General features: G+C 42.1%; 3 protein-coding genes across 6 annotated transcripts in view; 2 read left to right on the forward strand and 1 right to left on the reverse strand.

Moving 5' to 3' along the window:
* Positions 1-1,149, reverse strand: part of CCDC43 (coiled-coil domain containing 43) — an 8,831-nt gene extending 7,682 nt beyond the window's left edge. For both annotated transcript variants that reach the window (XM_007455122.1, XM_007455123.1), the window contains exon 1: positions 946-1,149. In XM_007455122.1, coding sequence (XP_007455184.1) covers positions 946-1,149 — 204 coding nt within the window. The remainder of the gene's footprint in view (positions 1-945) is intronic.
* Positions 1,150-12,280: 11,131 nt separating this feature from the next.
* On the forward strand, positions 12,281-12,802 carry LOC103077632 (protein tyrosine phosphatase type IVA 1-like). Of its 3 annotated transcripts, none has more exons than XM_007455125.1 (2): positions 12,281-12,616; positions 12,692-12,802. In XM_007455125.1, exons 1-2 carry the CDS (start codon positions 12,281-12,283, stop codon positions 12,800-12,802), a joined length of 447 nt encoding a protein of 148 aa, XP_007455187.1. The 3 variants fall into 3 exon arrangements, with proteins under 3 accessions (XP_007455187.1, XP_007455186.1, XP_007455188.1); XM_007455126.1 differs by having other exon boundaries at positions 12,290-12,396; positions 12,466-12,802; XM_007455124.1 differs by having other exon boundaries at positions 12,281-12,802.
* A 3,111-nt stretch (positions 12,803-15,913) lies between these two features.
* DBF4B (DBF4B-CDC7 kinase regulatory subunit) overlaps positions 15,914-16,312 on the forward strand; it is a 27,961-nt gene continuing 27,562 nt past the window's right edge. Inside the window, 1 exon segment of the mRNA XM_007472050.1 lies at positions 15,914-15,941. Within this exon segment, the coding sequence (XP_007472112.1) occupies positions 15,914-15,941 (28 nt within the window).

Consider the following 16,312-nt stretch of genomic DNA (forward strand, 5'->3'; position numbering starts at 1 on the left):
TCTTTCCCTTTCCACTGAACTTATGAGTTGCATCACAAGCTGTGTTAAGGCTTTCCCCTTTATAGGTCAATCTCACCAGAGCAGGCTCTGGAACTAAAAGGGGGCCCTCGCCAGGAGGCCCTGGGACAGCTGCACCAGTGTTATGTTTTAACCACGTGACCAGTCAATGAACTGCACTTCCACCAAGTAAGTGTAGGTAGAGATGAGGGCAGGAGAAATGATCAGGTTGGAAAAGTGGACATCTTGGTGACTTACTACTTAAATACAGTTTAAAGCACAATTTCTGAATTCTTGAATCTGCTTCTAAAAGGCTAAGTATCAAGTTTATCTCTCTTCTTTAAAACTCTGATCTCTCTTACTCCCCAACCTACTCCCCCCAATGATTACTGCATTTCTAAATACAGTAAAGGATCAAGCACAAAATTTGTTTCCGTTCTGCCTAGGCGTGAAAAGACCTCTACCACCTAAACTGACCGTTTTTGGACTCCTACCTCCAAAACAGGAAACCCAGAGGGTACCTCCTGCAGGCTTTTGTCAGGGGCACTGCCTCTTAAAGGGCACAGACATCTCAGAACACTTAATTCCCCCCTCTGAACACTGTCAGCGGTTGGGAATGAAATTGGTTGTTAGACGTTTATGATAAAACTCATTTAGACATTTCAACGCCTTTGGAAGAATACTCACCCAGCTCATCCACAGGCATCTGAGAGGGCCTTGTCCTCAAGAATAAGGTAAAGCCTTTCCTCTCTATGCACCTGCAACCTTCCGGCTCCCAAAACCCTGGATGGGGAGCAACCCCCTTTCCCCCAGGCCCAGGGCTCAGAAAAGTATTCCTCTCCCAGGTTGAGACCACTAATCCTCTGGGACACCAAGTAGGGGAAAGGGGATATGAAGTACTGACAGGGGCCGGCAGAGAGGCTAAAGGAATGTGTCCGGGCTTCTCACCAGGAAAGCAGAGAGGATACCCTGCAGAGCGTCCAGCTTCTCCTCTTCCTCCTCCTCCTGAAGGACACCCAGGATGTAGGCACCGTAAACGGCTCGGTCCACTCCCAGCGCCTCCAACCGTCCGTCTAGCCACGATTCAAAGCCGCTGCCCCCTCCATCGCTCTCGCCGGAGGTAGCAGCGGCCACCGCGCTGGGCGCCGCCATCTTGGGGCCAGGGTCCTGCCAGCCCCCAGGGCGCCTACCGCAGCGCCTGACGGGCCGCGCCACGGGCTCACTGCGCATGCTCAGAAGCGAAGTCCACGCCCCAGCGCGCGGGGCGTGGAACTTAGACGACCCGTAGTGACCTGCCGGGGCGTTTTGTACCTTCTAAGTAGAGCGCGTCTTGGTTTACGCACGGTCATGTGTTCTCTCAGGAATCCTGGCTGGTGAGTAGTCTTAACCGACTCTTTTATTTACAGTTGGGGAAGTTCGGAGGGGTTCAGTGACTTGACCAAAGTCACGCGGCTAATAACTAAACGGGACTGGAACTCACCTTCGATTCTAGCGCCTCGACCGGCCTCACCAAGCCGCCCTTTCACGCCACTCGTGGGAAGCTAAGCCACCCACTCCCACACAGCTTTCAAGGAGGAAACAGCTGGCTCTGTCCGGAATGCCCACTGTCTCTGTCAGCTGCTACCACCTGCACCTTTCCATGCTCCTCCCGTATGAAAACTCAAGCTCCAGAAAACCTTCCCTGATTCCTTGCAGTCTGTGTTAAGACCACTCCAGTGTGCTGCGGTTGCTTTTCTGCATTTACCACGCTGCGCTTAACGCGCTACCGGACACATAGTGGGTGCTCAATAAATGAACAGGCAACCTCGAGTCATTTCTTTCATTCACTCAGTCAACACTTACACAGAAATAACTCCGAGGAGCCTTCTTTACCCATTGTCAAGCATTATCTAAGAGCTTTTGATACATTATTTCTTTAATCCTCCCAACAACCGTGTGAGGAGATGCTTTTATTGTCCACATAGTAAAGATAAGGAAAATGAAACACAGAGTCACACAGTTACAGGGAGCCCAACCAGAGGCAAGTGCGCCTGCACAGCAGGTGGAGCCTCAGATGGCTCTCAAAACACCTGGCTCTGGGCTGAAATGAATTACCCAAGAACCCGGGTTAGCTTTCCCTGAACTGCAAAGGGGGCTGGCAGGTCACTGGCCTGACTGTTTCATTCACTAAATATTTATTGGCATTGCTGCTAGGCACTGAAATATAAAGATAAATGTCACAAAAGCTCTCCCTTCAAAGGGTCTTCAGTGGAAACAGACATGTTTAATCATGACAATACAGTGAGATAAGTGTTTCAATATCTAGTGGAGATTGCAGTAGGTTGCCTGGAAGAAGATTAGGTTAACATTGCCTGTTGGATTGGAGTTGGAAACTGGAAATGGGAGATCTAGGAAGGCTTCTGGTGGAGGTGATACTTTCACTTTTTTGAAGAACAAATGAGAGTTCTTTAGGCAGAAAGACTAGAAGAGAAAGGGAGCAGACCCAGATGCATGGCACTGTGTGGGCCCTCCAGAGAATCATGGGTGGCTTGAGCAGCAGAGTTCAGATTGAAGATTTTCACGGGATGACAACGAAAGGAAAGGAAGGGTCTTATATACCTGGCAGAGCACCTCCTGAGAGAATCCTCTACCCTTATTATCGTTGGGATAATGTAAATGAATGAACATGGAACATTGTAAAGCTCAGTAGAAATACAGGATACTGTGACTATTAGCCCCATGGCTTCTGTGTGCTCCCTGAGTTAGAATGTGACAATGGAGTCAGAGGCCAGAGTCAGCCCCCAAAGGCTTGCCCCTATTTCAGATCCTCAGATGTACTTTCTAACCCAGTGGCTGTCTTGCAGGTGGGGTTTGTTGGTTAACAGACTTGGGAGCCATCGTGACTCAAGGATCATAGTTTGATGTCAGAGCCCCCACGATCAGAAAAGGAGCACAGGGGACTTCCCTGGTGGCACGGTGGGTAAGACTCCAAGCTCCCATTGCAGGGGACCGGGGTTCAATCCCTGGCCAGGGAACCAAATCCCACATGCATGCTGCAACTAAGGAGCCCACATGCTGCAACTAAGGAGCCCACATGCCGCAACTAAGACCAGGTGCAACCAAATAAATAAATATTAAAAAAAGAAAAAGGAGTACAAAATTTTGTTCCTTTTTAAGTTTTCGCTTTGAAATAATTACAGACTCACAGGGAGTTGCAAAAGTAGTACATAGAGACCTGTGTACCTTCACTCAGTTTCCCCCAATGGTAACATCTTACATAGCTATAGTATAATATCAAAATCAGGAAATCGATATTGGTACAGTGCACAAAGGCTTTTTGAAGACATCCTAGAAACTTCTTACAAAACTGAGTGAAGGCTCTACAGACCCTGCATTTTACAAAATCCTCATTGGCTATTTTATTACAAAAGTTATAGCTCATAGTTCAAAAAACCAATTCATACCACTGGACAAATGACAGAAAGCTTACAGAAAAAATCAAGATGGCTTTTTACACTGTAAAAAAAAAAAGTCATTTATAACTTTTAAAATATGCAAATTAAACTTGCAATGAGATAACATGTTTTCTTCTCAGATTTAAAAGTCTGATAATACTGTGTTGATCTGACATTGGGTAACAGGCACTGGAAAATGTTTCTGCAGAAAGTAAATCGGTACAGTCTTGTTGGAGGGCAATTTGAAAAGAGCCAGCATTTATCCTTCTGGGAATTTATTATAATACATGCATGTGTGCAGAATGACATATTTATAAGGATATTCATTGCAGTGACGCTAATTGTAGTGAAAAGACAGGAATAGTCTACATTCTGTCTATAGGAGACTGACTCAAAAAAGCCACAGAAGGAAGTATTGTGCAGCCGTAAAAGTGGAAGAAGCTCTTTACGTAGTGACGTGTAACAAAATTCAAGATACATTGTTAAAGAAAAAAGTGAGGCTCAGAACAGTATGTAATGTTTGCTACCATTTGTGTTTAAAAAGTTGGAGGGATGGGGAGAAATACACACACGTATCTGACCTGGCATGTGCATAAAATATCTCTGGAAAGATACACAAGGGAATGTGAAGAGGGTCGTCGCTGAGGAGGAGAACTCAGGGAGACTAGTTTTAAAACATCTTGTTTTAAAAGTATGAGCTGTTTGTTATATTAATTTACCTTGCATCTTTTTAAAATATTGATTTTATTTTTGGCTGCATTGGGTCTTTGTTGCTGCACGTGGGCTTTCTCTAGTTGCGGCGAGTGGGCACTCCTCTTGATTGTGGTGCACGGGCTTCGCATTGCGGTGGCTCCTCTTGTTGCGGAGCACGGGCTCCAGGCGTGAGGGCTTCAGTAGTTGTGGCACGAGGGCTCAGTAGTTGTGGCTCGCGGATTCTAGAGGGCAAGCTTAATAGTTGTGGCACATGGGCTTAGCTGCTCCGCGGCATGTGGGATCTTCCCGGACCAGAGATTGAACCTGTGTCCCCTGCATTGGCAGGCAGATTCTTAACCACTGTGCCACCAGGGAAGCCCCATCTTTTTGTTTTAAAGAAATAATGCCTCCAATCTCCTTAGCTTCCTTCCCTACCAAGAGGTAACCTCTATTCCTGAATTTGGTATTTGTCCTCCTCTTGAATGTTTTTAAACATAGTACATATTACTACATATGTAATACATATTATAACATGTGTGGGTATGTATCCATATGTATGTATCCATAAACAATATATCACATTGTTTTGCATGTTAGACTTTTCATTCTTCAGTATGCTTTTTTCACTTAAGATCTTGAAAATATTTACCCATGTTGATACATGTAGCTCTTATTCATTCATTTAAAGCACTGTATAGTATTCCAGTGCTTGAATATAGCCCAGCTGATCCATTTCTCCACTGATGGACATTTAGATTATTTCCCAGTTCTTCAAACAGTGCTTCAAGTCACATTCCTTTTCATGTCTCCTTGACCACCTGTGGAAAAGTTTCTCTAGGCCAGCAAGCATCAAACATATTTTTGCCACATCCTCTTAGCAGGAAAAATATTTTTGCTGTGCACTCCTAAAATATGAATATGTATTTATTTATGAATTACATATGTGAACCACTATTCCAAATTAGTATGTCCATCATAAGATATACAAAAAGATAACTGTAAAAAGGGCAATTGAAAAGAGAAGGAAGTAATATATTACAAATATTTATTTATTTGTAGTACAAAAATCATTAGTGAGGGACTTCCCTGGTGGTCCAGTGAGTAAGGCTCCACGCTCCCAATACAGCGGGCCCGGGTTTGATCCCTGGTCAGGGAACTAGATCCTGCATGCTGCAACTAAGACCTGGTGCAGCCAAATAAATAAGTAAATATTAAAAAAAAAAATCTTTAGTGAAAATAATGTAGCTGAATATGCTTCATTACTTTCCCACTAATTATTTTTTTAAAATTTTAATTGTGGCAAAATGCCCATAATATAAAATTTACCATCTTTTAAATGTACAGTTCAGTAGTGTTAAGGATTCATTACTGGCAAGAGTTTCTCTTGAACTTCAGTGATTTTCTCACCCATTGATCAGCTGACTCTCTCATTGAACCTGAGAGTTTGTACTCACACTTGTGTGTGAGTCATTAGGATTATTTGTAATCTTAATCTTGCTTCTTTGGAGGAATCTTGTTAAGCCTCTTGTTCACTTTTGGGGGCTAGGAAAATCCAAATAGCATAATCTGTAATTCCATTTATCTGGGGATGTGTAAACTGTGGAGAACAGTGAAAAACACGTCGCCAAACCCTGAAAAGAAAACACAGACAACCCCTCCAAATATGCAGCTCCCTTACCCTTTACCCATATAACTCACTTGCTTTACTTCATAACCCAGGATCTCTGACAAGAGCACAGGGAGGGTGCCAGCATCAGTCAGTTTCCTAAAGATTAGTAAAACTTACTTGTTTTTCTTTTGGATAAAAAAATATATTTAAATACTAATGCTTCCTTTTGGCACCTCTGTGATTATCTTGTGTCCGAGGGGTGCACATCTCTCTTTGGAGACCAGGATATACCTAGAAACAGAATTGCTGAGTTGAAGGGCATAAACCTTGTGGATATCACCATATTGCTCTCCCAAGGGCTTGTCCCAGTTTGCATTCCCACCCTTGCCTTCACGTTTTTACTAAAACTTGCTTTTAATATACTTTAATTTTTGCCAGTCAAAGGGGTGTGAAAGAGCATCTAATTTAACTTGCATTACTAGTTTAATTTGCATTTAACTACTAGTGAGTCTGAGCACTTTTAATACATTTATCAGCCATTAAAATTTCCTCATCTTTTATCAGCTTGATGCTTTGTGACAATCTAGAGGGGTGGGATAGGGAAGGTGGGAGGGAGGCTCAAGAGGGAGGGGATATAGGGATGTATATATACATATAGCTGATTTACTTTGCTTTTTTGTTTGTTAATTTTTATTTATTTATTTATGCCTGTGTTGGGTCTTCATTGTTGCGCACAGGCTTTCTCTAGTTGCAGCGGGCAGGGGCTACTCTTCCTTGCGGTGCACGGGCTTCTCACTGCAGTGGCTTCTCTTGTTGTGGACTACGGGCTCTAGGCGCTCAGGCTTCAGTAGTTGTGGCTCACGAGCTCAGTAGTTGTGGCACACGGGCTTAGTTGCTCCGCGGCATGTGGGGTCTTCCCAGACCAGGGATCAAACCCGTGTCCCCCACGTTGGCAGGCGTATTCTTAACCACTGCGCCACCAGGGAAGTCCCAGCTGATTTACATTGTTGTACAGCAGAAACTAACACAACATTGTAAAGCAGTTATACTCCAATAAAGATACAAAAAAAAAAAAAAGAAAATGAGCAAAAGACATGAAGATATTTTACCAAATAAGATACACAAGTGGCAAATAAGCACATAACAAGGTGTTCAACATCATTAGCCATAAAAGAAGTGCAAATAAAAAACACTCTGAGTGAAAAAAGTAAAAAAAAAAAAAATTTCCTCATCTTTGAATTGCCTGTTTATATCCCTTGTGGGTTTTTCTATTGGATCATTTGTTTGTCTTTGCCGTGCTAATTTGTAGGAGTCTACTTTTTCTTTTTTCTTAATTTTTTCATTAATTTCATTAATTTTTCTTAATTTCATTAATTTCTATCCTTTATTATTTCTGACCATCTGTAATCTTTGGGTGTACTCTTCATTTTCTGACCTCTCAAGGTGAACACTTAGCTGATTCATTTTCAGTCTGTCTTATTTTCTAATATAGCGTATACATTTAAGGTCATACACTTCTCTCTGGTTACTTAGCTGAATTTTACAACTTTTTAAAAGGAATCTCGCAGCTTTTGATATATCGTTTTTCATTGTTGCAGTTCTAGATATATTACAATTTCCACTGTAATTGTTTTATTCTCCTATCATGAATTATTTAGAAATGTGTTTTTTAAAATTCCAGAGTAGTGCATTTTGTTTTATTCTTTAACAAACAAACAAACAAAAAACTTACCTTTTTGTTATTGATTTCTGACTTCATCATATTGTGGTCATAGGATGTGTTCTGTATGATGTCGATTTTTTGGTATTGGTTGATACTTTAGTGGCATAGTATGTCAATTTTTATAATGTTCCATGTGTACTTGAACATATTTTCTAATATTTATATATTAATGTTTGTTAGTTATGTCATTGAATCTTTTATATGTTGCTAATGTCTTTTTATTTTTGTTTCATCTATCATCTGTTTTTTGGAGAAAAGTATCTTAAAATGTCCAGTATATTTGTAGATTTTACAGTCTTCCCTTGTATTTCTGGCTTAAATATTTTGATGTTGTTAGAGTCATATAAGTACCAGGTTATTTCGTCCCTGGCAAATTGTTTATCGTCAAGAAATGACACCTGTATTCCTAATAATCCTTTATCTCTTGAAATCTATCCTGTCAGATTTTAATATCACTGTATCAGTTTTCCATTTTGCCCTACACTGAGAGGCAGCAGAGAGCAATGTTAAGAGCATGGACTCTGAAGTCAGGCTGCTGGGGTTCAAATCCCAGCACTGACACCTTCTAGCTGTGTGACCTCAAGCAGGTTTTAACCTCAGTGTTCCCATGTATAAAATGGGTGCAGTTACTACCTACCTCAAAGGATTATTATGAGGATTAAACTAATTACTATTTTTTAACCTAATTACTATTTTTAAAGCACTTTGAACATCATAGTAAGGACTCCATGTGTATTTGTAAAATTAAATAATTAAACATATATATGTGCAGCCCTTTTCTGTGTCACTATTTTATAGGTATTTGTCTGACAAACACCATATAGCTGCTAGATACCATAATGCTGCAGTAGATACCTTTATTACATAAGTCATATCCCATATGTCTGAGTGTATCTGTAGAATAACTCCTAGAAATGGGATTGCTGGGTGGAAAGATATGTGCATTTGTGATTTCGCTAGATAATGCCAAATTGCCTTACATAGGAGTCTGGTGCAACCCCAGTGGAAGGCAGTTTGGCACATCTAGTGAAATTGATCTTTGCCAGGCTGTTAAGTGAAAAACGGTATTTCAGTATAGATGTAATTTGCATTTCTCTTATTTTAAGTGAGGTTGAGCATATTTGAATGCTCTTTGTATTTCCTTTTCTGTGAATGTTCCTTTACCCATTTTCAATTCGGTGGTTGATCTTTTCTGGATCTATTTGTTAAAGTTTTTTAGATATTGGGAAATCAGTCCTTGTTCTATGATATAAGGTGATTTTTTTTTCTAAGCACTTCCTCTCAGGAATCAAGAAAAACAATGAGAAAGAACAACTTGAATCATTATCTCAAAATATTTTTGCCGGGGCTTCCCTGGTGGCGCAGTGGTTGAGAGTCCGCCTGCCAATGTAGGGGACACGGGTTCATGCCCCGGTCCAGGAAGATCCCACATGCCGCGGAGCGGCTGGGCCCGTGAGCCATGGCCGCTGAGCCTGCACGTCCGGAGCCTGTGCTCCGCAAAGGGAGAGGTCACAACAGTGAGAGGCCCAAAAAAAAAAAAAAAAAAAATTTGCCGAGTGGTAAATGCTACCTTTTTCTGTTCACAGACTTTGTGCTAAACACATCTTTAATCTTTAAAACCTCACTTCCTGGTAGATATTATCTTCACTTTACAAATGAAAAAACTGAAGATCAGAGAGATTCTTTTTTTTTTCACTCATTCAACAAATATTCATTAAGAACCTACTAAATTCATGGGGCTTCCCTGGTGGCGCAATGGTTAAGAATCTGCCTGCCAATGCAGGGGACACGGGTTCGAGCCCTGGTCTGAGAAGATCCCACATGTCGCGGAGCAACTAAGCCCATGCACCACGACTACTGAGCCTGTGCTCTAGAGCCCGTGAGCCACAACTACTGAGTCCGTGTGCCACAACTACTGAAGCCCGTGCACCTAGAGCCCATGCTCCGCAACAAGAGAAGCCACTGCAATGAGAAGCCTGTGCACCGCAGCAAAGAGTAGCCCCTGCTCGCTGCAGCTAGAGATATCCCGTGTGCAGCAAAGAAGACCCAATGCAGCCAAAAATAACATAAATTAATTTTTTTAAAAATTTAATAAAAGAACCTACTAAATTCTTAGGGGACATAGCAGTGAGTAAAACAGAAAAGGTCCTTGTTCTATGGACTTACATTCTAGGGCGGAAATATAGACCACAAACAAGAAAACAAATTAGATAGTTTCTGATAGTGGTAAGTGCTGTGAAGAAAATAAACCGAAATGGTGTAACTGGCAAGGAATGGGGGCGCTACTGTTAGGTTGGGTGGTCTCAGAAGTCCTAGCTGGAAAAAAAATGAGATTTGATCTGATGCCTAAAAGGAAAGAGAAGATCTGGGAAATGGAACTGTTAGTGCAAAGGCCCTAAAGCAGGAACGACCTAGGCTTGTTCAAGACTCAGAGAGGTTTGGTCTGAGGAGCAAACTGGGAAAGCCGCTCGGAGTTTTTGAAAAGGAGGGTAATATGATGTGATTTTGTCAGTGAGGATAAGGTAGGTTCTGGTTTTAGGCCCTTTTCCATTTTTTAAAATGGAGAATGCCAGGGCTTCCCTGGTGGCTCAGTGGTTGAGAGTCCGCCTGCCGATGCAGGGGACATGGGTTTGTGCCCCAGTCCGGGAAGATCCCATATGCCGTGGAGCGGCTGGGTCCGTGAGCCATGGCCACTGAGCCTGTGCATCCGGAGCCTGTGCTCCGCAATGGGAGAAGCCACGACAGTGAGAGGCCCGCGTACAGAAAAAAAAAAAAAAAAATGGACAATGCCAAACAGCTTTTTTGCTTATGTGTGTATTTGTTATTTATTGCTGTGTTACAAATCACCCCAAAATTTAATGACTTAAAACAACACTAATCATTTATTTTCTCTGGGTTTCTATGGGCCTGCAATTTGGGAGCAGCTTGGCTGGGATTTTATGACTTGGGATCTCTTGTGAGGTTGCAGTCATCTGAAAGCTAGACTAAGGCTGAAGGATCTGCTTGCCAGATGGCTCAATCACAGGATGGGTAAGCTGGGGCCGGCTATTAGCAGGAAGCCTCCATTCCTCTCCATGCGAGCCTCTCCACAGGCATACTTGAATGTCCTCATGTCATGGCTGCTGGCTTCCCCCATATCAGGTGATCTAAGAAACAGCACTACAGATATTGAAATATCTTTTATGACCTAGCCTCAGAAGCCACACATTATTATTTCCTCAATACTCTGTTGGTACATAGCCCTGTCAGGTGTGGGCATGCTATCAGGAGTCGAGGATAGTCAATGCAGGCCATTTTGGAGACCGGCTACCACAGTGTGGGTATCTTTAAATTTATACTAATAAATATATTTTATGTATTTGTGTGTATATATATTCTTATAAAATCATATTTGATATTTACCATCTTAGGAATTAAACCAAAATTTTAAAATACTAGTTTGTTCATTTAAAAATAAGCCCTCTGAGATAGAATAGGGAGGGTGGGAGGGAGGCTCAAGAGGGAGGGGATATACATATAGCTGATTCACTTTGTTGTACAGCAGAAACTAACACAACATTGTAAAGCAATTATACTCCAATAAAGATGTGAAAAAAAATTTTTTTTAAATAGATGGGGCTTCCCTGGTGGTGTAGTGGTTGAGAGCCTGCCTGCCGATGCAGGGGACACGGGTTCGTGCCCCAGTCCGGGAAGATCCCACATGCCACAGAGCGGCTGGGCCCGTGAGCCATGGCCGTTGAGCCTGTGCATCCGGAGCCTGTGCTCCGCAACGGGAGAGGCCACAAAAAGGGCCGTGGTAAACAAAAAAAAAAAAAAAAAAAAAAAAAAAAGGGACTTACCTGGTGGCACAGTCGTTAAGAATCTGCCTGCCAATGCAGTGGACACGGGTTGGAGCCCTGGTCCAGGAAGATCCCACATGCCACGGAGTTACTAAGCCCATGTGCCACAACTATTGAGCCTGCACTCCAGAGCCCTCGAGCCACAACCACTGATCCTGTGTGCCACAGCTACTGAAGCCTGCGCGCCTAGAGCCCGTGCTCCGCAACAAGAGAAGCCACTGCAATGAGAAGCCCGCGCGCAGCAACGAAGACCCAATGCAGCTAAAAATAAATAAATAAATAAATAATTTGTTAAATAAATAAAAATAAGCCCTCTGTGTGTTAACATAGATGATGCATTTTTAATGGAAATAGAATTAGAAGAATGGCATTATTGTACATTTCTGCAAATCTCTTTAATACCTGATTTAACAGAAGAGTGTTGGATTCTCATTTTTGCCTCTGCATACTCCACTGAACATTCATGAGAGAAAGAGAGCAAAAATGGGTAATGAGCATTTGGTGCCCTGAGAGTGAAGCTACAGGAGTGGACCTTTCTTGGGATAACCAAACTTACGCCAAGAGAACAGGCTGGAGACAGGTTCTGTGGTTTTCTTGGTCACCCATTTATGGAATTTCAGAAGGGCAGTGGAGATTACTGCCAGGCACAGCATGACCTCTGTGCAGACAAGTGAACTGTAGAAATTCATTACTACTCCACCAAGAAGCCCCCGTAAAAGTGGTTAATTTGGACACGGAAGCATGGAACTGAAATCCTCAGAGCATTGTACCTCCTTTCTACTGCCTCAGTATTACTGGATTGAAGAATTGCTGCTTTTTGTTAGGAGGTTCATTTCCTTTCCCATTACTCCCAATTTCATACCCAAAAGCACTGAGAATTTCAAGTGGAGTATATTGAAGTCGACTCAGTTTCTTTGCATCATTTCTGTATTCAATTTTTAAAATTCTTTCATAACCCTATTGAGTGTTTTTTAACTAAATTAGCATGGCTCAAATGATCCGTGCAGCTCCTGTGGAAGTCACTTACAAGAACATGAGATTTCTTATTACACACAATCCAACAAATGTGACCTTAAACAAATTTATAGAGGACCTTAAGAAGTATGGAGTTACCACAATAGTAAGACTATGTGAAGCAACTTATGACACTACTCTCACAGAGAAGGAAAGCATCCATGTTCTCGACTGGCCTTTTGATGATGGCACACCACCATCTAACCAGATTGTTGATGATTGGTTAAGTCTTGTGAAAATTAAGTTCCGTGAAGACCCCGGTTGTTGTATTGCCATTCATTGCGTTGCAGGCCGTGGGAGAGCTCCAGTGCTTGTCGCCCTAGCATTAATTGAAGGTGGAATGAAATATGAAGATGCAGTGCAGTTCATAAGACAAAAGCAGCTTGGAGCTTTTAACAGCAAGCAACTTTTGTATTTGGAGAAATATCGTCCTAAAATGTGGCTGTGCTTCAAAGACTCCAGTGGTCATAGAAACAACTGTTGCCTTCAGTAAAACTGGGGTGCCTGATGCCATTGCTTGGAAGTGGAAACTAGACTGGATGGAATTTGTCATACGTGTTAGCCAGCACGTTGGCTTGGTGAAGTCTGATGAAGCTTCCATAGGAGTGTTGAAAAGCAGTTTTACCAGGCCAGAAACCTGGCAGAATTGCAACCTCTATGTTTGGGTTATGATCAACCTACTTGGACACTTAGCAAAGGATTCTTGCTGTTCAGCATTTAAAATGTGCTTATCATTTGTACCAATTGACCTTTCCTGAAATCATACAGTATTGAGTCATGTCTTTAAATCTGTTTCCATGCCAGAATCTTATCAATATATAAGAAATTTAGGAAGACTAGGTGCCAAAATACCCAGGACAATACTTGTATATACATTTTTTGTATCATATAGGACTAAAATCCCAGGAACTATGAACACTCTGGACCTTGTGTGGTTTATTCCTTCCATCATTTCAAACATAGAAAGTAGGGCCTGTAAGCTTCTTTGCTCACAATTCCCACATTCATACCAGTATACATCAGATTTGCTCCTTTTTTTTTTTTTAATTAACCAAGTCTTACAGTGATTATCTAATGTCTTTCTGTAAATCCCATTTTGTGCTGTTATAGAAGACCTCCATTTTGAAAATCTACATTGTACGGAAGCACATGTTTTTAATGTCTCCAGACAAAAAAGCCTTAATTTTAATGTTTGCACTTTGGGGTGCAACTTACATGGGGGGCCTGATGAAAGAATGGGAGGAGGCTATTAAGTACTTTTAGTAAAATGTTGCCTTTGTCTTGTGCAGGACATATAGAACATGCCCTTTAACTTAGTAAATATTTTTTAAAAGGTAGAAATACTTTGTTATTGTAGCTAAAACAATTCTTAATCATAAAATTTCTGAAATTCTTGTAATTATTTTTCAAACTTATCTGAAGTTGTTTACCAACCTAATTTTGTTTGAAGTGTGATTCCCAACCTCTCTTGCAAAAAAAAAAATAAAAAACAGAAGTGGGTTTACATTTAATACTTTATATGCCTTTTGAGCTGTGTAACTTAATATTTGGATACTTGACAATTTGTTTTATTATGTAATTGATAATATGTTGATGTGTATTAACGTTAGCTCAACCATATATTTATACTGTCCAGGAACATGTGCTTATAGTTCTGTGGGAGACATAATTTGTCAGTGTTCACCAGCTTGTAAAAATCTAGTGCGAGGGGGCTTCCCTGGTGGCACAGTGGTTGAGAATCTGCCTGCTAATGCAGGGGACACGGGTTCGAGCCCTGGTCCAGGAAGATCCCACATGCCGCAGAGCAGCTAGGCCTGTGAGCCACAACTACTAAGCCTGCGTGTCTGGAGCCTGTGCTCCGCAAAAAGAGAGGCCGCGATAGTGAGAGGCCCGCGCACCACGATGAAGAGCGGCCCCCGCTTGCCACAACTAGAGAAAGCCCTCACACAGAAATGAAGATCCAACACAGCAAAAATAAATTAATTAATTAAAAAATCTAGTGCGAGGGCTTAAACCTTAAATAAATGATGAAATGCATTTATCGTCATTGAAAAAAAATGGGTAATGATGTTAATATCACTGTAAAAAGTTTCAACCTCATGGAACCTTCTGAAAGGGCTGAACCACACTTTGACAATCTTGAGCTAGATTCTGATATGGTAACAAATGATGCCCAAATCTCAGTAGGTTACAACAACAAAGGTTTATTTTTTTTTAAGGTGAATGGCTTTTTTTTTTAATTAATTTTATTTCTGGCTACGTTGAGTCTTCGTTGCTGTGTGCAGGCTTTTCTCTAGTTGCGGCGAGCGGGGGCTACTCTTAGTTGTGGTGCGCGGGCTTCTCATTGCAGTGGCTTCTCTTGTGGAGCACAGGCTCTAGGAGCGTGGACTTCAGTAGTTTTGGCTCACGGGCTCAGTAGTTGTGGCTTGCGGCTCTAGAGCACAGGCTCAGTAGTTGTGGCGCATGGGCTTAATTGCTCCATGGCATGTGGGATCTTCCCGGACTAGGGCTGGAACCCGTGTCCCCTGCGTTGGCAGGTGGATTCTTAACCACTGCGCCACCAGGGAAGCCCTGTTTCTTAATCATCCTACATGTCCATTATGGCTTGCCCATGGTTCTGTTCCAGGTACTCTTCACCAAAGAACCCATGGTGACAGGGCACCCTTCGGCTGGACATCACTAGATAGGGGAAGAGAGAACTTGGTAAACCAGCCTGCCTTTTAAAACTTACTCTTGGAAATGATGTGTCACTTTTTTCCTTGTTTCATAGCCAAAGCAAGTCACATGGCCAAGCTGGATTCTTCAGAGCTGAGATGTATACTCTTCTGCAGGGAGAGGCCCCATGGGAAGGGATACCAAGTATATGTGGTATATAAACTTCTACCATGGTGCTTAAAGAATATCACTGGTTTCTCATAGGGAATGGATTATACTGGGAAGAGGTAGGAAGCTATTCAAGAGGAGAAGTATGTTAGGAATTGACTGCAGTGCTTTAGGCAAGAAATAACAGTGGGTTGGACTACAGTGGTGGCAGTGGTCCGATTCAAGGTGTACTTTGGAACTGGTAGAATTTGTTCTGGGAGTGGGTGGGGATAAGGGAAAGTACTGAAAGACAACTTATAGGTTTGAACAACTGAGTGGATGATGTGACATTTACTGAGATGGGATAGGCTGAGAAAAGGATAGGTGAGGTTTTTTTTGGGGGGGTGGAACAAATGTTAAACATCTTAAGCCTGAGATGCCTATTTTACACCTAAATGGAAATGTCTAGTAGGTACTTGAATATATGTCTGGAGATCTGGGGAGATGTCAGAACTTGGGCGTTAGCATAGAGCTGAATTCTAAGGCCATGAAGTTGGAAGAGATCTCCTTGGGAGAAAGTGTTAACAGGGAAGAGAAGAGGGCTGAGGGTTAAGGGCTAAAGCCTTGGCCTACGCCAGCATTTTTAAATGGAAGTGGCTTTGGATCCAGCAAAGGAGGTTGAGGAGGAGCCATTGAGGTCAGATGAAAATGGGTAGAAATGGAAGCAAAAAGAAGAAAGTTGTTTCAAGAAGGAGGGAGGCGGCTCTTTCAATGTTCTGTAAGTCAGATAGGATTGGGGAAAATGCAAGTCACAGTTGATAAGTGGAGGGGTGAGGATCAAACTCTAATTGGGTGAGTTGAAGAAAAGATGGGAAGTGAGGAATGGAGACACCACTTTTGAGATTTTTTTTTGGGGGGGGAGGTTGCATAAGTGGAAAAAGGGAGACAAAAGATGTGAAGATGAAATTGTGTGTACGTGAAATCTTTATGTAAACTATAAGCTTTAGGCTTATTTTGTTGTTTATTATTGAACTCCTAGGAATTTCAAACTAGCTTAGTATGAAGAACCACTAAGATGCTACTGCTAGTCTCCAGCTTGCTGACTATTAAGGTTCAAAACATCTCCAGCCTATGAAAAGCCGAGACATGAAGAGACAGAAATAGAGAACGGAGCGGAAAACGAAGGGGGGGGGGGGGGGGG

Source organism: Lipotes vexillifer, unplaced genomic scaffold (assembly GCF_000442215.2).
Source record: "Lipotes vexillifer unplaced genomic scaffold, Lipotes_vexillifer_v1.1 scaffold1639, whole genome shotgun sequence".
Classification (NCBI taxonomy): domain Eukaryota; kingdom Metazoa; phylum Chordata; class Mammalia; order Artiodactyla; family Lipotidae; genus Lipotes; species Lipotes vexillifer.

Excerpts from the sequence above, each read along its gene's own strand:
- LOC103077632 (XM_007455124.1), top strand. The coding sequence starts at position 12,281 with ATGGCTCAAATGATCCGTGCAGCTCCTGTGGAAGTCACTTACAAGAAC.